The sequence below is a fragment of the Drosophila arizonae genome, chromosome 2 (genome assembly GCF_054131065.1).
Source record: "Drosophila arizonae isolate 15081-1271.41 chromosome 2, UAZ_ARI_1.0, whole genome shotgun sequence".
Classification (NCBI taxonomy): Eukaryota; Metazoa; Arthropoda; class Insecta; order Diptera; family Drosophilidae; genus Drosophila; species Drosophila arizonae.
The window spans coordinates 8,029,199-8,046,191 of record NC_142922.1 but is presented as its reverse complement, the minus strand read 5'-3'; the positions used below and the strand labels follow the sequence as shown (position 1 = coordinate 8,046,191).

Below are 16,993 nucleotides of genomic sequence, written 5' to 3'. Positions count from 1 at the left end.
GGACTTTTGCATGCAATAAACGAGATGAATTTGCTTCATGCATTCCCTAACCATATTTACCAGGTGTCATTGAGGGCTGGGTGGTCGGTTGCTTTTGCTGATCTTGCTGAGTCTCCTCCTCCTGCCCAGCGGCACCGAGCTTGGGTGCCAGCGGTGCGCAGGCCCAGTGCTTGCAGCACTCGTCGTCGGGTATGGGCAGCAGGCGCGCCTGAGCCGGATGGCAAGGCAGGTCAGCGGGCGGCAGGGCCAACACGGGCGGACATGCCGGACGGCACTCCACCTTGCCGTTCTCGCAGTAGCAGTGCTTCTCACAACCTTCGGGGTAGGCACGAATGTATGACTGATTGAATGAGCCTGTCTGTGCTGATTGCCACTTACCCGTCAGGTTGGCCGGAATGGGTGCCCAGTTCTCAAACTCCATGCCTTGGTAGGTGCAGGTGCCGTTGTCCACGCAGCGCATGCTCTCTGGACAGCAGTGGGGCGCCACGGGCTTAAAGTCCGCCGGCACCGGCTCCCAGCGTATGCACAGTGGATTGAGCACGTCCAGGCCGAAGGTGGAGGGGCACTCCACCTTGGCGCAGTGCACGCCCTGCTCATTGCAGATGCAGAGCTGCTCGCAGCCGTCGCGGAACTGCTGTCCCAGATCATACTGTACGCCCTTGAAGCTGCATTGGGGCGTGGCACCGCCAGCATCGCGTGCCTGCTCCTGCAAGCCAAAGCTGCGCTCCTGCTCGTGCTCATCTCCAATGCTGTTCAGACCGCCATGCAACGTGGGTGACAGTGGCGGCTGTTGCTCGTGATCGTCCAGGGTAACATCGCACAGCTCCAGCTGGCAGCAGACGTCCTTCGGATCCTTGACATAGACACACTTGTCGGCGCGCGTATGATTGCGCTCCGGGCAGCGTGGCCGACAGTTCATGATGCCTCCCTCATCGCAGTGGCAGATCTGTGCGCAGCCAATCTCCAGGCGCTCGCGGAACTTGTAGACGCCGCCCTCGTAGTGGCAGTCGCTGCGTGGCTTGGGCGTGCCTTCTAGTTATAAGTGTATGTGTATGGAGGAGGTTTATGTGTGTATGTGTGTGGGTGTGTGGGTGTGTGTTTATGGTGTTTATGGAAAGCATAAAAAACATGGCGTTAAAGCATGGACTGGCATAGGCTGTCAAGCAGGAAGTTCTAAGCCATAGCAAAAGCTTTCTCTGCATCTGCTGACTCCAATTGGAACTGGACTCACCTTCATTCTGCTCCGCAGCAACAACAACTGGCATGCCTGCCAGGTCGGCGGTGGCTACACTGGGCTCTAGCAGTGGCTCCACACACTCCATCGTCCGACAGCATTCGTCCTCCTCCACAATGCGCTCGTGACAGTGCGGATTCGCCATGGTGCGTTGGCTGCCGCGCGGATAGCTGGCGCCCTTGCAACGTGGCTCACAAATCCACTCGCCGCGGTTGCAGGTGCAGCGCTCATCGCAGTCTCTCTCCATGCTCTCGCCATGCTAAGGAAGTCAAAGAAATTACAAATTAAGCACTTGACTTGAGATCGATGAAGGAGGATGTATGGCTTATGTGTTGGGAAATGTTGTATAATTCATTTATTCGATTCGAATTTGTCTAAAATGAAGACTAACTAAAGAATTAAGCAAAGGCAAAAATATTAAGTGTTATAATCTAAAGTGAAAAGAGAATATGTCTTAGCTGAATATATAGGAGATATGGTGAACTATTTGAGTTGTTGTTTCAAGTAGGGTTTAACTATCTTTCTCTTCCTCTCTCTCTCTCTCTCTCTCTCTCTCTCTCTCTCTCTCTCTCTCTGCCTAATCAAACAATGTTTAAGCACTTAGAAGAAGCATGGCCGACTGATGTCTCCGGAATCCAACTTTGATAAAAAGAGTATTTTATATGTTTTCGAAATATGTAAGTATAGTATCTGCAGGAGGAGTTTATTTATAACTGAATTCATAGAATCAGCAATAATTAAATAAGATAACAAGTTCAGTAAGAGATTATCATAAGTATGATAAGTGAATAAAATTAAATTCCCGTTTCATATAATTCTCAAGTAAACAAACCCTAAATCGAGCATCTGCATCCCTCTATAATATGTACAAAAATTATTATTATTAAAGTATATTGCAAAGCGGGACAGACATTAAACAAACTGTAATACAAATTTGTGTTTTCAATCCAAATGATTAACCCCAATTTAATTTTGATGCGACTATCTGTTATTCTCGAAATGTTTTGTACAAATGATGCCGCCAAACGAGTTCCATTTGCTCAGTCGCATTCGAGTTATTCGAGTTTACTGCCGCAGCTTTCGCTGCTCAAAAAATCTCACCGGCAATAAGAAGCTAGTTATTTGTAGTGAGTGCCTTAGAACTGTGACCCAATTGACAGCTAATGACAATAGATTCAGTTGCTCCGCTTTGGCGAATTCGATCTTGAAAGGCGGCTGAAGCTATTTGCGCACAAATTGCGTCAATTCGCTTGGCGAATTGTGCGGGACGCTCATCAATCATTTGTTCATTTGCTCATTTGTTCAATTGTCGACGGCTCAACTCGTTGGGCCCTGAATGAAAATTGGTAAGCATTTCCTGCTTGACTTTGGGGTCTGAGTGCACCAATAAGCAGACATGTCAAAGCGCGGCTCAGACTAGTTTATGGCGCGACCCACACGCGCCAGCTAGACAAAGATTGAAATCGAGTTTGTTGCTTGAGTCTTTTGTATTTGCTGCGAGTGCTTTGCAGCCTTTTGTGTTCGCTTAATTAAAAAGTTACGTGGGCTCTTGATCTCTCAGAACTCTTTTTATGCCTCTGAAATGAATACGTTCCATTTTATATGTGGCTCTTATGTGTGATTTTTCGCCCCTTAACGCGTTTACGCTCCAAGAAAAAAGAACATTAGGTCTTCTCGGGAACTTTTTATCCCCAGAACCTAAAAAGCCCTAGCCATTATATGCAGGCCTGCTCATGTTGGCATACTAAACTATATACCCGACTAGCCCATAAAGTCGGTTCAATTTAAAAGCTATTTGGCTGCTCACTTTAAAAGGTATTTGGGGCATGCTGCTCGCACTCGCGTTGGCATGTTGCACGTTGCCGCCGGCGATCGATCGCAATTTATATATATATATTCATATATATATAAATAACAGAGCAATAACGGACAATTTATTAAAAGTGAAAGCAAAATTATTTCATATCGATACGTGCCGCAGACCCGATTATGAAAATTCCACCGCAAAAAAAAGAGAGATAAAAAAAAACAATTATAAAAAATTAAAAAAAAAAAAAAAACTAATAACTAAATTGAATTAACAACAAAAATACTCTAAAATTCAAGAGGCAACGACAGAGGTGAAGCAAAAACTTGCAGAAAAATTTCAACTTAATTATTGTATAATCGTCAAGATGCCCTGCGCACAGAGCTCGTATAGACCAGTATATCTGCATTAATTAGCTCGCTGTTTTCTCGTAATTACGTGTTTACAAAGAGCGTAATAAATGCGAAAGACTCGCTATAAACTGCTGATAGAGTATTGAAAGAAACCCCGAGCGAGCGATTAATTAAAACAAAATCAACACAAAAACCAAATGCTTTCAACAGCAACAGCAACAACAACAGCTCAATGGGTTGGTCAGTAGTGCAAGATGGAGGCGTGCCAGCAGTGGCTGCAGCCGTTGGCCGGCCTGCAATCTATGGGCGCCTAATGCCTGCGGCGGCTTGGGTGCAATGTTTGATGAACACGTCACACTTGGCCAGACAGAGAGCAGGCATGTAGCAATTTGTGTATACCATTAGATGCTGGCGTTAATTAGATTATAGATGAGCAGGCAACAGCAACAGATTCTAGCAATGCCACATTATGACGTTGATTGCCCACAGCAAGGCGGGGTCGAATGATAATGAGTCTGAGTCTGAGCCAGCAACAGCAACAGCAACAACAACAACAACTGCAGCGACGACATCAATCACAGGCCAGCAATTTGCTGGCATTTTTCGATTTAAAGGCGCGCAAATATTTGCATAATTGCTGCTTGCCCAAGCAACAAAACCGCGAAAACAGCCAACAAGGGAAATGTGCACCAAAAATATTTTTGGAGTGCACACAGCAACAACAGCAACCACCACAACAACAGCAGCAGCAGCTGCGACAAACTCTTTGTCGACTGAGACTGCCTGTTGACCGGTTTTTATGAGCGGCCCAAACTTGTTGCGCATTATGCAATCAAGTGACGACAAGGCAAATTGGAGTTGCGTGCCAGGAAGTCGAAAAGACTGCCAGGCCAAAATGGAGGCGGCCATATATAAATGCAGACGCATTCGCTGCCCCTCTAGAAAATCAAGGAGCGTACCACAGGGCACCCCCTGGTAGGTAGGTGTAAAACTGCCTAGCTAATTACTGACTATGAAGATTACTTAATTAGCTCAAGGTGTTTGAGTACGCTATTGAGTTTTACTTTGACTTTTTGTCCAAAACTTTTGTTAATTCAAATTGAGGCTGGCGATTTATCAAAAAAATGATTGCAACTCATCTTGCTAGTTCTTCTTCTTCAAATGACAAACGAAAGATTTCCATGTAAATATATCTTTTGATCAAGCCAGCCAAGACTTTCTAATACTTATTTCCTTATATATACCTGTATCTATGAATATATATTCGCTTTGTCATGAAATATCTACTTGATTTTATTATATTATATATTTTGCAACTACCATGTCCATATATGTATCTATCAATACATATATATTCCCTTCCTCATTATATATCCACTTTATTTTATGATATTAAATATTATATATTTTGCAATTACCTTATAGCTCACATTGCTGGCCATGCACTCGCGCTGCATGGTATCTCCGCTGGCTGTGATCTCCACAATTTTCGGCACTTCCGTTTCGGGCTGAGCTGTAGTCGATGTTGTGGTTGTTGTTGTTGTTGTTGTGGTTGTATTTGTAATTGGCTCAATGCGCTCATCGTCCATGCTGACGTCGCTGAGATCCATAAGAGCCTGATGCATGCTGGCATTGTGATGGAACAGTAGCTCAAAATCGTCGCCACCACCTGCCGAGCGACCCTCGCCAGCGAATGCAACAAATGGCGTATCAGTTGTGGTCGACGTTGTTGTTGTTGGAGCTGTAGTGCTGCTGCTGCTGCTTGTTTCGTCCTCGGCTGGGTGCTGCACTCCAAGCATATGCTGTCCTTCAACAATGTTAATCACTGGAGCCGCATCCACTTCGAATCGCGGCATGAGTGTGGTGCCCTCTGCCTCTGCCTCTGCCGCTGTCTGTGCCTCGATTGGTGTCTCAGTCGGTTGCTGACTCTCTGGCTCATTCATATTCATGGCGCGTGCTCGGGATGTGGATGTCGTCTCAGTTGATGGCTGTGCCGTTGCCTTGTTCTCCATACTGACAATAATGCCAACGCTCGACTCGGTTGTCGTTGTCGTTGTTGTTGTTGGTGTTGTCGCTGCTGCTGCTGCTGCTGTTGCAGTTGTTGTCGCTGGCTCGCCCTCTTCGGTGCTGCTCGACAGCATTTGATAATCTTCGTGCTCGGCCAGGCGATCATGATTCTCGGACAGTATATGCACATGATAGGGATCTTCGGACTCACTTGTTGTTGTCGTTGTTGTTGGCGCGGCAGTTGTTGTTGTTGTTGTTGTTGTTGTTGTTGTGAGTGCGGACTTGTCGCTCTCACTTTCATTCTCACTGATACCGGACACATTCTCCTCGCTGTTGCTGGCCGTTATGAGCGTTGCCGGATGTCGAAAATTATGCAAGTCCTTAGCATCACCATCGCTCTCATTGGAGATCTGATTGAGCAGGAACTCGTTCTGCTGATCCTGCTCCTGCTCCTCCTGCTGCTGCTGCTGCTCTGTGGTGGCATCGCCTCCCACGCTCTCAGCATGCTCATCTCTCAAGGGAATATGCTGAATGTGCGTGGCTTCCAGCTCCGACGGATGTACGATCTCAGCACGCGGCGTAGTCGTTGGCTCTGTGGAGGTAATCGGCTCAATGCTCGTCGAGCGCAGAGTGGTTTCATCCTGAGCAGTGCTGCTGCTGCTGCTGGAGGTGCTGCTGGTGTCAACTGCAGGCAGTATGGTTGTCATTTCTGCAACCAAACAAGGCAAATTTACGATTAATGGATTGCATATAAGATTCTATCATCTATGTAAATATTTATCATGAAAAAAAACTGGCTAAATTTGAGCCAATTATAATGGAATTAAAGCTGGAAATTTCAAATATTGAATGGAATTTATTATCGATTTTCCATAAATACATAATTTATAAAAGCTTATCTCTTTTGCTTCTTTATGAATTTTAATTTATTTATAAAATGCCTATATTCTTTTTTTCATCAGAATATGAGAATAGCTAAATTTGTAAAACAAATTTTTGGATATAGAGGCATTTACTATTTATGTATGCAATAATTTGGAAAATATACAATGATGATGACTTTCTGTATTAATTATGGGCTCTGCAGTTAAGAAATGTTTGAAAATGTTTTAATTCATGCTAAATATAGAGAAATGTCTGGAATGTTTAAATAATCGGTAGACAGGGAGAGAAAATTAAATTAACATCAAATTTTGTAGGTAACACTCATCTAGATTCGATTCCCAAGACTTTGTATAGGGCTAAAAAATGGGAAATAAAATATGATAAAATATAGCTAAAATACAGCTAAAATATAGCTTTCTCATATACGTTTAACACCCTATTAAATATAATTTCCATTGAATAAATATTTGTTTTAGATATATGTATAATACACTTTTGATGGAATATTCTACAACTCATGCCGCGTCCATATTTGTCATCGCTTAGTGCTGATAATTTCACACATAAATATTAATGAATTTCAATTCAATTAGCACCGCCGAGAGCTATTGCCAATTTCTGACTTCCATTGACAGTTAGGGCCGCATTGAGCCATTCGAGGGGTAAATAAACTTTAAGCTGTCTATTTTGTTTTTGCTAAGCTGGCCCACATTTACGGTATCGGTACACCGACAAGAATTTCTGCGCAAGGCTAGCGGAAATCGAACTGAGAAAGAAACAAGTAAGAAAGCTCTAGTCGAGACTGCTCGACTACGAGATCCCCTGAACCCTTGGAGCAATAGATATTTCAATAATTTTTCGCGTCTTTCAGCTTACACAAGAAACACGCACACACACACACACAGGCACGTACGCACACACAGGCATACATACACACACACGCATACAGACACACACACACACGCATACATACACAAACGCATACACACACACATACACATACACACACACATACACAAACACATACACACACATACACACACAAGCACCCACGCATAAACACGCATGGGCTGCAGTGTGCGCTTACTATGAGAACTTAATTGTTTAATAACTTTTTTTATGGACGTACGATCTTCATGAAACTTTCAGATTATGATTATAACATAGATATGCATGTAATTGCCAAAGCACAAGTCTCTAGTATTTGAAATACGCTTTTTACAAAAGTGAGGGTAAGGGGCAGAATTTAAGGGTGGGGGGTAAATTTTAACGAAAACCGAAATTGTATAAATTGCATGTAAGCATACATTAAAAATTTGGAGACTCTAGCAATAAAGGTGTAGAAGATATAATTTTATAACTGGTTTTCGATAAGGTTTTTTATCGATAAAAAAAGATCGGGATGAGTTATCGAATTTTAATGATAAACTTGATATGCGCGCTGTAATTACGGACATTTTAAAAAAAATTTGAAGTCTCTAGCTCTTATATCTTCTGAAATCGACGCGTTCATACATACGGACAGACGGACAGACGGACAGACGGACAGACGGACAGACAGACGGACAGGGCCAAATCAACTCAGCTCGTCACCCTGATCAAGAATATATATACTTTGTGGGGTCTGCCACGCCTCCTTCTCCCTGTTACATACATTTCAACAAAACCATTATACCCTGATTTCCCATTGAAAATGGGTTCAGGGTATAAAAACGAAGAAGAACAAGAAGCGAAGAACATAACCTACTCGTATTGGTAATATCTCACGCGTCCCGGCACTGGCACAGCATCAATTGGCAACGCCATCGTTGAAATCAACTCGTAATATCTACTTGGCTGTACACCAAGCGAGCGAACACTTCAGAGCTTCAGTTCTGCAGAATCCGCAAGGTATTCATTAAGCTGCGATTGCGTCTGTGCCAGCTGAATCATCGGGCCCTGGCCGGCCATTCTCGGAAGACAAACCCTGCGATGCCAAAATATCAGCCAGCCGCATCTTTACTGATATTTTTTTCCCCATCGTGTGTGTGTGTGTGTATCTTTTTTGTTTTCTTCTTTTTCTTTTATTTCTGCGATGTCTTTGGTTCTTTGGAGATTTTGTTTTCGTGCTTTGCTTTAACGCGCTTAGCCTGAGACTGCGAGTTGGGCAAGTTGTTATTCTTTAGAGACTCCCATGTTGCTGTTGCTGTTGTTATTGTTATTATGTTTCTCGGCTTTGGTCTGTTCTCTGTTCCTTCGCTGTTATATAATTACATTTATTTTCGGGCATAGTTTCGGGGCGCAAAGCTCATGTCATAAATAAATGATGACTTTAGTGGGACCATTTCAGCTTGTATTAAGCAACAACAACAACTACAGCAACAACTACAGCCACACACTTGACTCTGCGTTGGCACAGTGGGCCGAAACCATATTTAAATGAAAAGCAGTTAAGCTAAATTGAATTAAATGCTAATTTGGTAATTGTTAGCGTGTTTAAATTTAAATTAAGCTCTTGGAATGGCGTTAAGATTAACATAAGCTTAAATGCCTTTTAGCTCAAAAGGAGAATCTACCTTCCGGATTATTTAAGTACTAAGCTACACATAATATCTGTAATATTTTAACCCAACTTGAAATCAATAACTAAGTATATAAATATCATGTACGATATTTTCTCCACGGTTTAAGCTAATCTCTTTCAGGCTATTGAATCTTGGGCATGTCAATGCACTTGGTACGAATTCAATGATTGAGCCGATGCTAATCTTCGTTTGGTTCTCATCTATGCAGCTGTTAGATCTGAAATTGTTGTACGTAGCTCGTTTATCTTATTACTCGGACATGGTTCCCTTCTCTCGCTTGGAATGTAATTCTCTTTTAATTTACACACTCTTTTGTGTACTTGGAACCTTCGGCTTCAACTACTCAGGTTACGGCGCAGCAATAAATGGCCATTACTTTATGGATCCTTGGTACCTTCGCTGACTCATGGCAAGGCAAAGAACAGAAAACAAGAAAATAAACTAAAAGCACCCGCAAGTCAACTTGACGAGCGCTGCAAATGTGGCCCCATGGGGGCGATTCAAGAGCCAGTGACGCAGACATAGACGGACGGAGAACTATGCGTTCGAGTGTGCCTATAGGCACAGTGGCTGTCATGCATGCGTGGTAATAAGCATAAAGGCAGGAGGCAGCAGGCAGGAGACGGCAGGCAGCAGGCGGCATGCAACAGGCGGTTGGGCTTGCAGTCAAGCAGAGTTGTCGTCGCTCCAATAAGAAAAGGTGCTTTTGGCTCAGGCCAAGCCGCGTGCAACGGACGCCAATTTAGCGCTAAAAAAAATAGAAGAGCTGCGCTCAGTTCGTTAGCCCAGACGGAGGCCCAGGTACCAGGTACCGCCCCTGCTCCAGCCCTATCCCTAGCCGTAGCCCAGCCCTAGCCTTAGTCCATGCTGTAGCATGCTCATAAATGCTCTCGTCTCTTTTAGCTCTGTGTGTGTGTATATCTGTATGTATATGTGTGTGTGTATGTTTTATGTTTTGGCTGCAGACGTTGCTTTTATTGTTGCTCTTACGGAGAGAGTTGAGGGGCCAGAACTTGCGATAGGGTTACTGACTTGAACCTTGAATTTCAGTTCGTTATGCTGCCAGCTTTGACTGCACTGCTGCCATAGTAGTTGTTGTGGTTGTTGTTGTTGTCACGTTTGGCCGTTTATAATACTCGATGCTGCACTCGTTGCCGTTCTTGCCGTTCTTTGAGCTCCTTTGTTTTGTCCATTTCAGCTTGGTGCACAATTTGTCTTTTACTGTCATTGATTTTCATTTTTCACTGGCACTCGTTAAGCGCTTCCAACAGTCTGCAAACAACACATTTTTATCTATATACCTCTATATATATATTCTATATATATATACATACGTTCATCTACATATGCATATTGGCAGTTGGGTAAAGTTCAATGCAACGTGTTTGGTGGTCTCTGGGTCTCTGTTATGCAAGCTGGTTTCACTTCAATTGCACTGCATTCGAAAGACTCTGGCAACGAACTTGGCTTGTTTGTTAACCATGTCAAATGGACTCTTGGTCTCAGCCTTGTTTATGATGTGCACAGTTAGGCCAAGCAGCCGACTTGATTATGATATACGACAATGGCTTCTATCCGCATGCCTCCTCTTATATTTTTCTTTTAAACGCCCACAACTACAACTACAACAACAACAACAACCACTACACTACACCAATAATACCAAGCACTTATGCAAAAATGCAAAACGTTGTCGGTAGTCGAAACTCATTTGCGGTTTTTTCAAGTCGCCGCACGTTTTGCGGCTCTGAACAAACAGACAGCAATGCAGGAGTTGGTCAGAGGTCTTATAAGAGGTCTACAAATGATGTGCTTAGAATTGACGAGCTGTCACTATGAGCCGTATGCATGCTAACCGGATGTCTTTCTTGCCAGCTGCTCAGCAAGCTAAATAGATTTACGGTAGCTAGCCATTAAACGGAACTGCTCATAAAAGAGCTTTTTAAAGATCTCAAACAATAATCGTGCGCTCCAATCTATGACTGAGCATTTTTAATCGAGTTTATTCTGTTGCTAGAGTTTAGCACGATCTTCCAATGAACTTTAAGATTTGTTAAGAACAGCGAAAGGAAGATTTGTTAGATTTTTTTTTTTAATATACCAATTACAAAACAATTACCACAAAACATGCATATGAATGTACATGTATGTATGTATGTCTAGAGATTATATCATGACGGCCATATGGCGCTTGAAAAAGCTAGAAAATCTTTACCCTCGTCTGTTGCAGCGTTCGACTGAAATGAAGATTGATGAGCTGCTCTGAATATTGATCTATAAAGATTTTAGTCACGCACATGAAAAGCCTTTCAAATCGAGCAAACCCATATCTCTTACAAGTTTTCTGAAGACTTCCGCTGTAGCTGTCTTATCAGACAGCCATAGAAACATATTATATAAATTACTGGATGCAGTCAAACTCGTAATACCCCAAACCAATATATAAGAAGCAATTAACCAAAATATGTAACTACATACGCACATAACCAGAGTGGACACTCCAAATGACTGCTCACACATTGGGCGATATTCGAGTATGTGTTTTGGCGGTAAATAATGTTCAAAGCAGCCAACCGGAAGCACGTCACATGCGGCCCACTCTCGTATTCATAATGAGCACTACATAATGACCATTAACAACGGGCCATGCTTCGTGGGGCGACGATGTGGGTCTGTCCGTTGGTCAAGCTTTTTAAGCGCCCAAAAAGTGTCAACAACTGACTGGGGGAGACAGTATAAATAAATATATACGTGTATATATATATATATATATATATACATTCATTTGCTTAGATTTTTGGTAATGTAACGGTCATGCGTCTGCCCGCCTTCATATGTGTGTGTGTCACGTATCCACAAAGCTGAACTGAATCAAAACAAAATTATTTGATTTGCCTACTTGAGAGCGGCTTTGGCTGCAAATGTGGTTTAGCTGTCATCTGATCCGGTTTAAGTTTGATTTGGACAAAAGTCTGCTTTTTTGTTTGTTTCTGAAGCTATCAACAAATAGCGAATGGATGTTGCGCAATTTTCGACACCTCGCTTGCATTTGGAAAGCTGAATAAAGTTATAAAAGGGGAGAAATACATATAAATTAGGTAAACATATATGTATTTATATACATGTATATATGAATGGCCATATTTTGTCAGGGTGTTAATGGAGATTAATAATTAAAGCCAGATTTTTGGTTGCCTTTGTTGGCTTTGAAAATTTGATTGTTGTTGTTTTTTTTTTTTTTTTTTTTTAATTTAAAAGTCTTTGTCTCTGTGCGGCAGATGATGAGACTGCTGATGACAATGCAGGTTGTTGGTTTCCACCTGTAATACGCATATGTTAATTTGCCTAGCTACGTGTTAAAAAAAAAAATCATATAAAACTGGAGTGAAGGTTATTTGCTGGACGAGCGATTGGCACATCATAATGATCAAATGATACAACTGCATTAAAAAAATACTTTCAAAAAGTTTTTTTTTAATATTAAAACTTAGCTTTAACGACAAAAAAAAAAAAAAAAAAAAAAAAAAAAAAAGAAACTGACGGAATTTTAATATTTTAATAGACTTAAGATCTTTTGAAGAGATTCGAGTTTAATAAATTTAAAATTTAGAAGTTTTTACTATCACTGATAATTTAATTAGGATTTATTATTTACCATCACAAACTCTTTGAGTTAAATTTACTCAACAATCAATTATCCTGCAAACCTGCTTGGTTTCTCCCCCTCTCTCTCTCTCTCTCTCTCTCTTTCTCTCTCTTTAATATAATTGATATTATATGATATTATCTATCTAGTATATTAACAAATAAATAAATTTAATTGAAAACGTAATTGTTCTGAATCCACATAACTCTCTTAGATGAAGTTTAACCCAATTTTCCACTCAAATTGTATTCACTTAATGCAACGTAAACAACATTAGGGTTGAGCAATTCTAATTTAGGTTTCACCTTCTAGCAGTTATCAGATTTTTCTGTTTACGTCTTATCTCTGTCCAATCTAGCTAATGACTGAGAAATGTACTGAGAAGACAAAGAATAATGCTTGCTGGCAAAGCAGGCATTTTCGATAGGGTAAAATACGATGCCAAAGACATTAGAAAAGTCCGCTGCAACAACAACAACAACAGCAACAACAACCACAACAACAGCTTAGGGAAAACAGTCAGGCCGTTAGACTAGCTGGGCAGCCATAAACAAAATTATTTTCCACTATAAAAGGCGTCGTGTAAAGCGGCATTTGACCTTTTCAACTGCTCAGCTCGAAAGTTCATGTGCCCGGGCCAGCTAATGAAAAATGCAGCTTGGCTTGGAATTCGGACAGAGGGCGGCGGAGGCTGCGGGGGAGCGAGCGCATCTAATGCTCTTAGGCAAGTAAGAAGAGAAACACGTTTCAGCGCGTGTCATCGTCCATGGAGAGGCCAAGACAAAGACCCCGGCTAAAAATTATATACATATGACTCTAGACAAAAGCCACTTAGCTTTGTACAATTGATAGCTAAAGTTGTTGGAAATGTATCGGTATATCAACGACATTTATTGAGATACATACATATGTATATCTCGTTATTTGTATCTCAATGCAATGACACCACGCTTTTCAGTTGCCCCAACAGCCAAGTGAATGCTCCACGAGTCACTTGGCCGGCCATGAAGTCAACTTGCAATTGGATTTCGAATTGGAGCCGCAGCAGAGTTTCCATACACACTCAGGCTCGTGTGCTTGTGAGAGGCACTGTGCTGTGGTAGACACTGTGCCAAGTGCGTTTGCATTTGAAGGTCACTTGAATGGCACACAGCCAGCCAAAAGGTAGTCAAGCTAAATTTAATAGACTAAGGCCTTATATAAATACAGAGTGTTGGCTTACTATAAAATAAAATGAAAATACATTTTAAATACAATTAAAAATGTAATTGCATATATGTACGTACAAATATATGCATATATTATAACAAGTTAAAGCATACTCTTTCATAAATATTCAATTAAATTTACCGTTTAGTTTCGATTGTGTTTGTTCCTCTTTAACTCCACACTCTTTACTTCTAGCTCCAATGGTCATTTATTCATTCTTTGGTTCTCGTTCTGTTCCCTCTTTCGCTACCTGCCTAACTATTCACTTCCTGAAAAACACTCGGTGCACCGTTCAATGACATAGTTAATTGCATAAACACCCCAGTAATACTCTACACACACACACATATACACTCTCTCTCTCTCTCTCTCTCTCGCTCACGTACATACAGCCCACAATTAAAATGCATTAATTAGAGTCGACTTTTTGCGCTACATTTTTCTCAGCTCACATTAAACAAAAATTACCTAATGGAAAATTAGAAGACGAAGAAGAAGCAGAAAAACGCATATCTGTGGCATGCATACAATATCAAATGGATGCAATAAACTAATGTAAAAACTAGCCAGCCTGTTCAATCTGTGTCCCTGACACAAATACCAGAGGCTGTAGCTCAACTATCCAGATTTTCACATGGCATTTAGGCAGCGTTTCACGGCAGATGCATCGCAGAGAAGAGATAACCTGTTGTTCTAGCATGCGATGCTGGCAATAAATTCGTGCGCGGAGAAAGTCAGGAAAAACCTGGTGTAAAGTTCAAAGCCCACAGCTTTATGTGATATGCTATTTTCTTTTCATTTGACACTTGAGTTCGAAAATCCATGCAGTCATATTTATGGGCGAAATGTTAATTGTTAACTGCAGTCAAGGCACTGACAACACTTTCACGCATTCAAAATTCAGCCGCAGGCTGGTCGCGCTCGAACAAGTGTCAATGTACAGGGGAGTTATAACAGCAACAACAACAACAACAACAACAACATCAACAACAAACAAGCTACAATTAACAACTATTTGCTGTTATTGCTGTTGTTGTCCCACACTCGACTCTTAACCAATTTTTAACTATTTTTGTTAAAAAGTCGTAAGCTACTTTTACTTATCGGTTCATTATAACGGACGCTAAATTTTGCCAGCTAATCGTGCATGAACCCCAAGCGAAAGGTAAGCCCAACGAAAACAACAACAACAATACCAAAAACCACATATAGACGCACAGGCCGCACCTTTGTGAAAAATACTTTTCATTTTTGGCATATTTCTCACACGGCACATTTTTATACATATATTTATCCTTGGAAATGAGCAACATCAAATAACTTAGGGCACAAACTTGTTTGTCTACGGTCTTTCTGCAGAATCTCTTGACGAGCAGCAGAAAAAATAACAAATAAATATGAAAGACCGCAACGAAAGAGCTGCTCACACGGAGCCTCAAACAAAAGACTTAGGCAACGAACCTGATAAATTGTGCGAAAATCGAGTACGACTGGCAGATGAATCTGCTGAGTGTAGGGAGCTTTGTATTTGTAGCCGAATAGCCATTGAAAATAAATACGCAATATACAGTTTTGTTATTGAACTTACAAAGTTCAAAATTCAAAATTCAATTTCCGTTCAAGCAGCACGAGATCGTGCTGCAGGTATGCAAATTATAAAGTGCGTTGATTTGTAATCATAGCAAAAATCAAAAGTAATCAACAATCACGATAATAACAACTCATTCCCCAATTTAAATATATATATATTTTTTTTCGATTTACCATGTAGTTTTCCCTTGAAGAAAGTAACCAAAATAAAATGTAATGAGCCTCATCGAGGTCGCAAAGTCTAAAGACAGCCTTTAGCTGTGTTTATTGTATATTGACTTAAATATTTCGTGATGTCTATTATTGTGTAATGAGACCTTCAGACCTATATATAAATATAGTTGTATCTCTTGAACGTTTTTGGCAAGCCATAACGAATGCAGGCCCTGAATTGCATTTGAGGCTAATATGATTTTATTGCTTTTTTTCAGCAATGCAAGGCCATCAATTAGCGCCTAATTTTGTCTGCTGCTGAGCCAAACCACAAACAATACACATACATAGCTGATTTATGCAGTCCACGTTTAGCCGTGCTCTGCAATTTTCCAACTCATTAGCGAACTGCAATTTATATGCACTTGGCTTTGCTCAAAAATATTTTACAGTTTGTGTTGTTGTTGTTTCTTGACCAGAAACCACAATTAAGTGCCGATATAGAGATATTACATATACAAAATTATGCTTCTAACAAACTTTGTAATTGAAAAAGAAAACTTTAGAAAATTTAACAAATAATTTAAGTTTATAAATATATATAACAATGAGTATATTGCGGGAAATATAAATTTATAAACAGAGAAATAGTACTGTTCAAGAGATAAGCTAACTTCGCACAGCCAATTACAGCAGCAATGTATAAAAGTTGACTTTCCTTTTCAGGCGAAACCTTTGTACTTATATAAAGCTTTTCCGATTGACAATTTCATTAATTACGATTAAGGTATTAGCCTTGGAAGGTGAAACTAGTTAACAACTGGCATTAAAACAATTATATCATTTACGGATTACTCGATAGTAATCAGATAGACACGTAAAACATTTTATATAATATATTATATTTTCTTTACTGATTTACAGTAATTCACAAATGAGATTGTTGGGCAGTGTTAAAATATCGTTAAGACGAATTTATATATACTTTGTCACTGCCTAACGATCTCTCTCTTCTCTGTTGTTTTTGTTGCTAGCTTAGCTTTTCATATTTCTATCTTTCTTTCCCTCTCTATCTCATTATTTTCTCTTTCTCTCTCTCTATCTAACTGTCTCTCTCTCTCGCTTTCTGTCTCTCCCTCTCTCTCCCTCTCTCTCTCTCTCTCTCTCTCTTTCTCTGTCGGAATATTTCCTATACAGACAGTTAATGAAAATATATAATTATAATATATAATTTATGGAATTGCCCAAGCATCAGTCGAAGATGGCCAACTCACCATCATCAGATCTTTGGTAAGATATTGTCTTTTGCTTGATTCGATAATTAATACCAAACATGTGGGCTGAGGTGCACAACGTCTTTCCAACAGTTGCTTCAGGTTGTTGCGGGGGTGTTTTGGCATCTAGATGAATTATGATTTATGATTTACGCTAATTTCCTACGTGTTGTCTTAATTGGCAGTGCCCAAAGCGGAATTGCATAACAAATTACTTTGACAAACATTTATGACACACACTAAAAAGGTGCAACTATCACGTAGGTGAAGG

At 40.8% G+C, this 16,993-nt stretch overlaps 1 protein-coding gene across 10 annotated transcripts in view; it reads right to left on the bottom strand.

Moving 5' to 3' along the window:
- sas (stranded at second transmembrane protein) overlaps positions 1-16,993 on the bottom strand; it is a 33,684-nt gene that overhangs the window by 4,113 nt on the left and 12,578 nt on the right. For 8 of the 10 annotated variants that reach the window (XM_089476646.1, XM_089476634.1, XM_089476651.1 and 5 more), the window contains 4 exons: positions 4,813-6,110; positions 1,232-1,493; positions 379-1,032; positions 61-315 (listed from right to left, as the gene is read on the bottom strand). In XM_089476646.1, the coding sequence (XP_089332772.1) occupies positions 61-315; positions 379-1,032; positions 1,232-1,493; positions 4,813-6,110 (2,469 nt within the window). The remainder of the gene's footprint in view (positions 1-60; positions 316-378; positions 1,033-1,231; positions 1,494-4,812; positions 6,111-16,993) is intronic. The other 2 variants (XM_089476661.1, XM_089476677.1) reach the window with 2 other exon arrangements.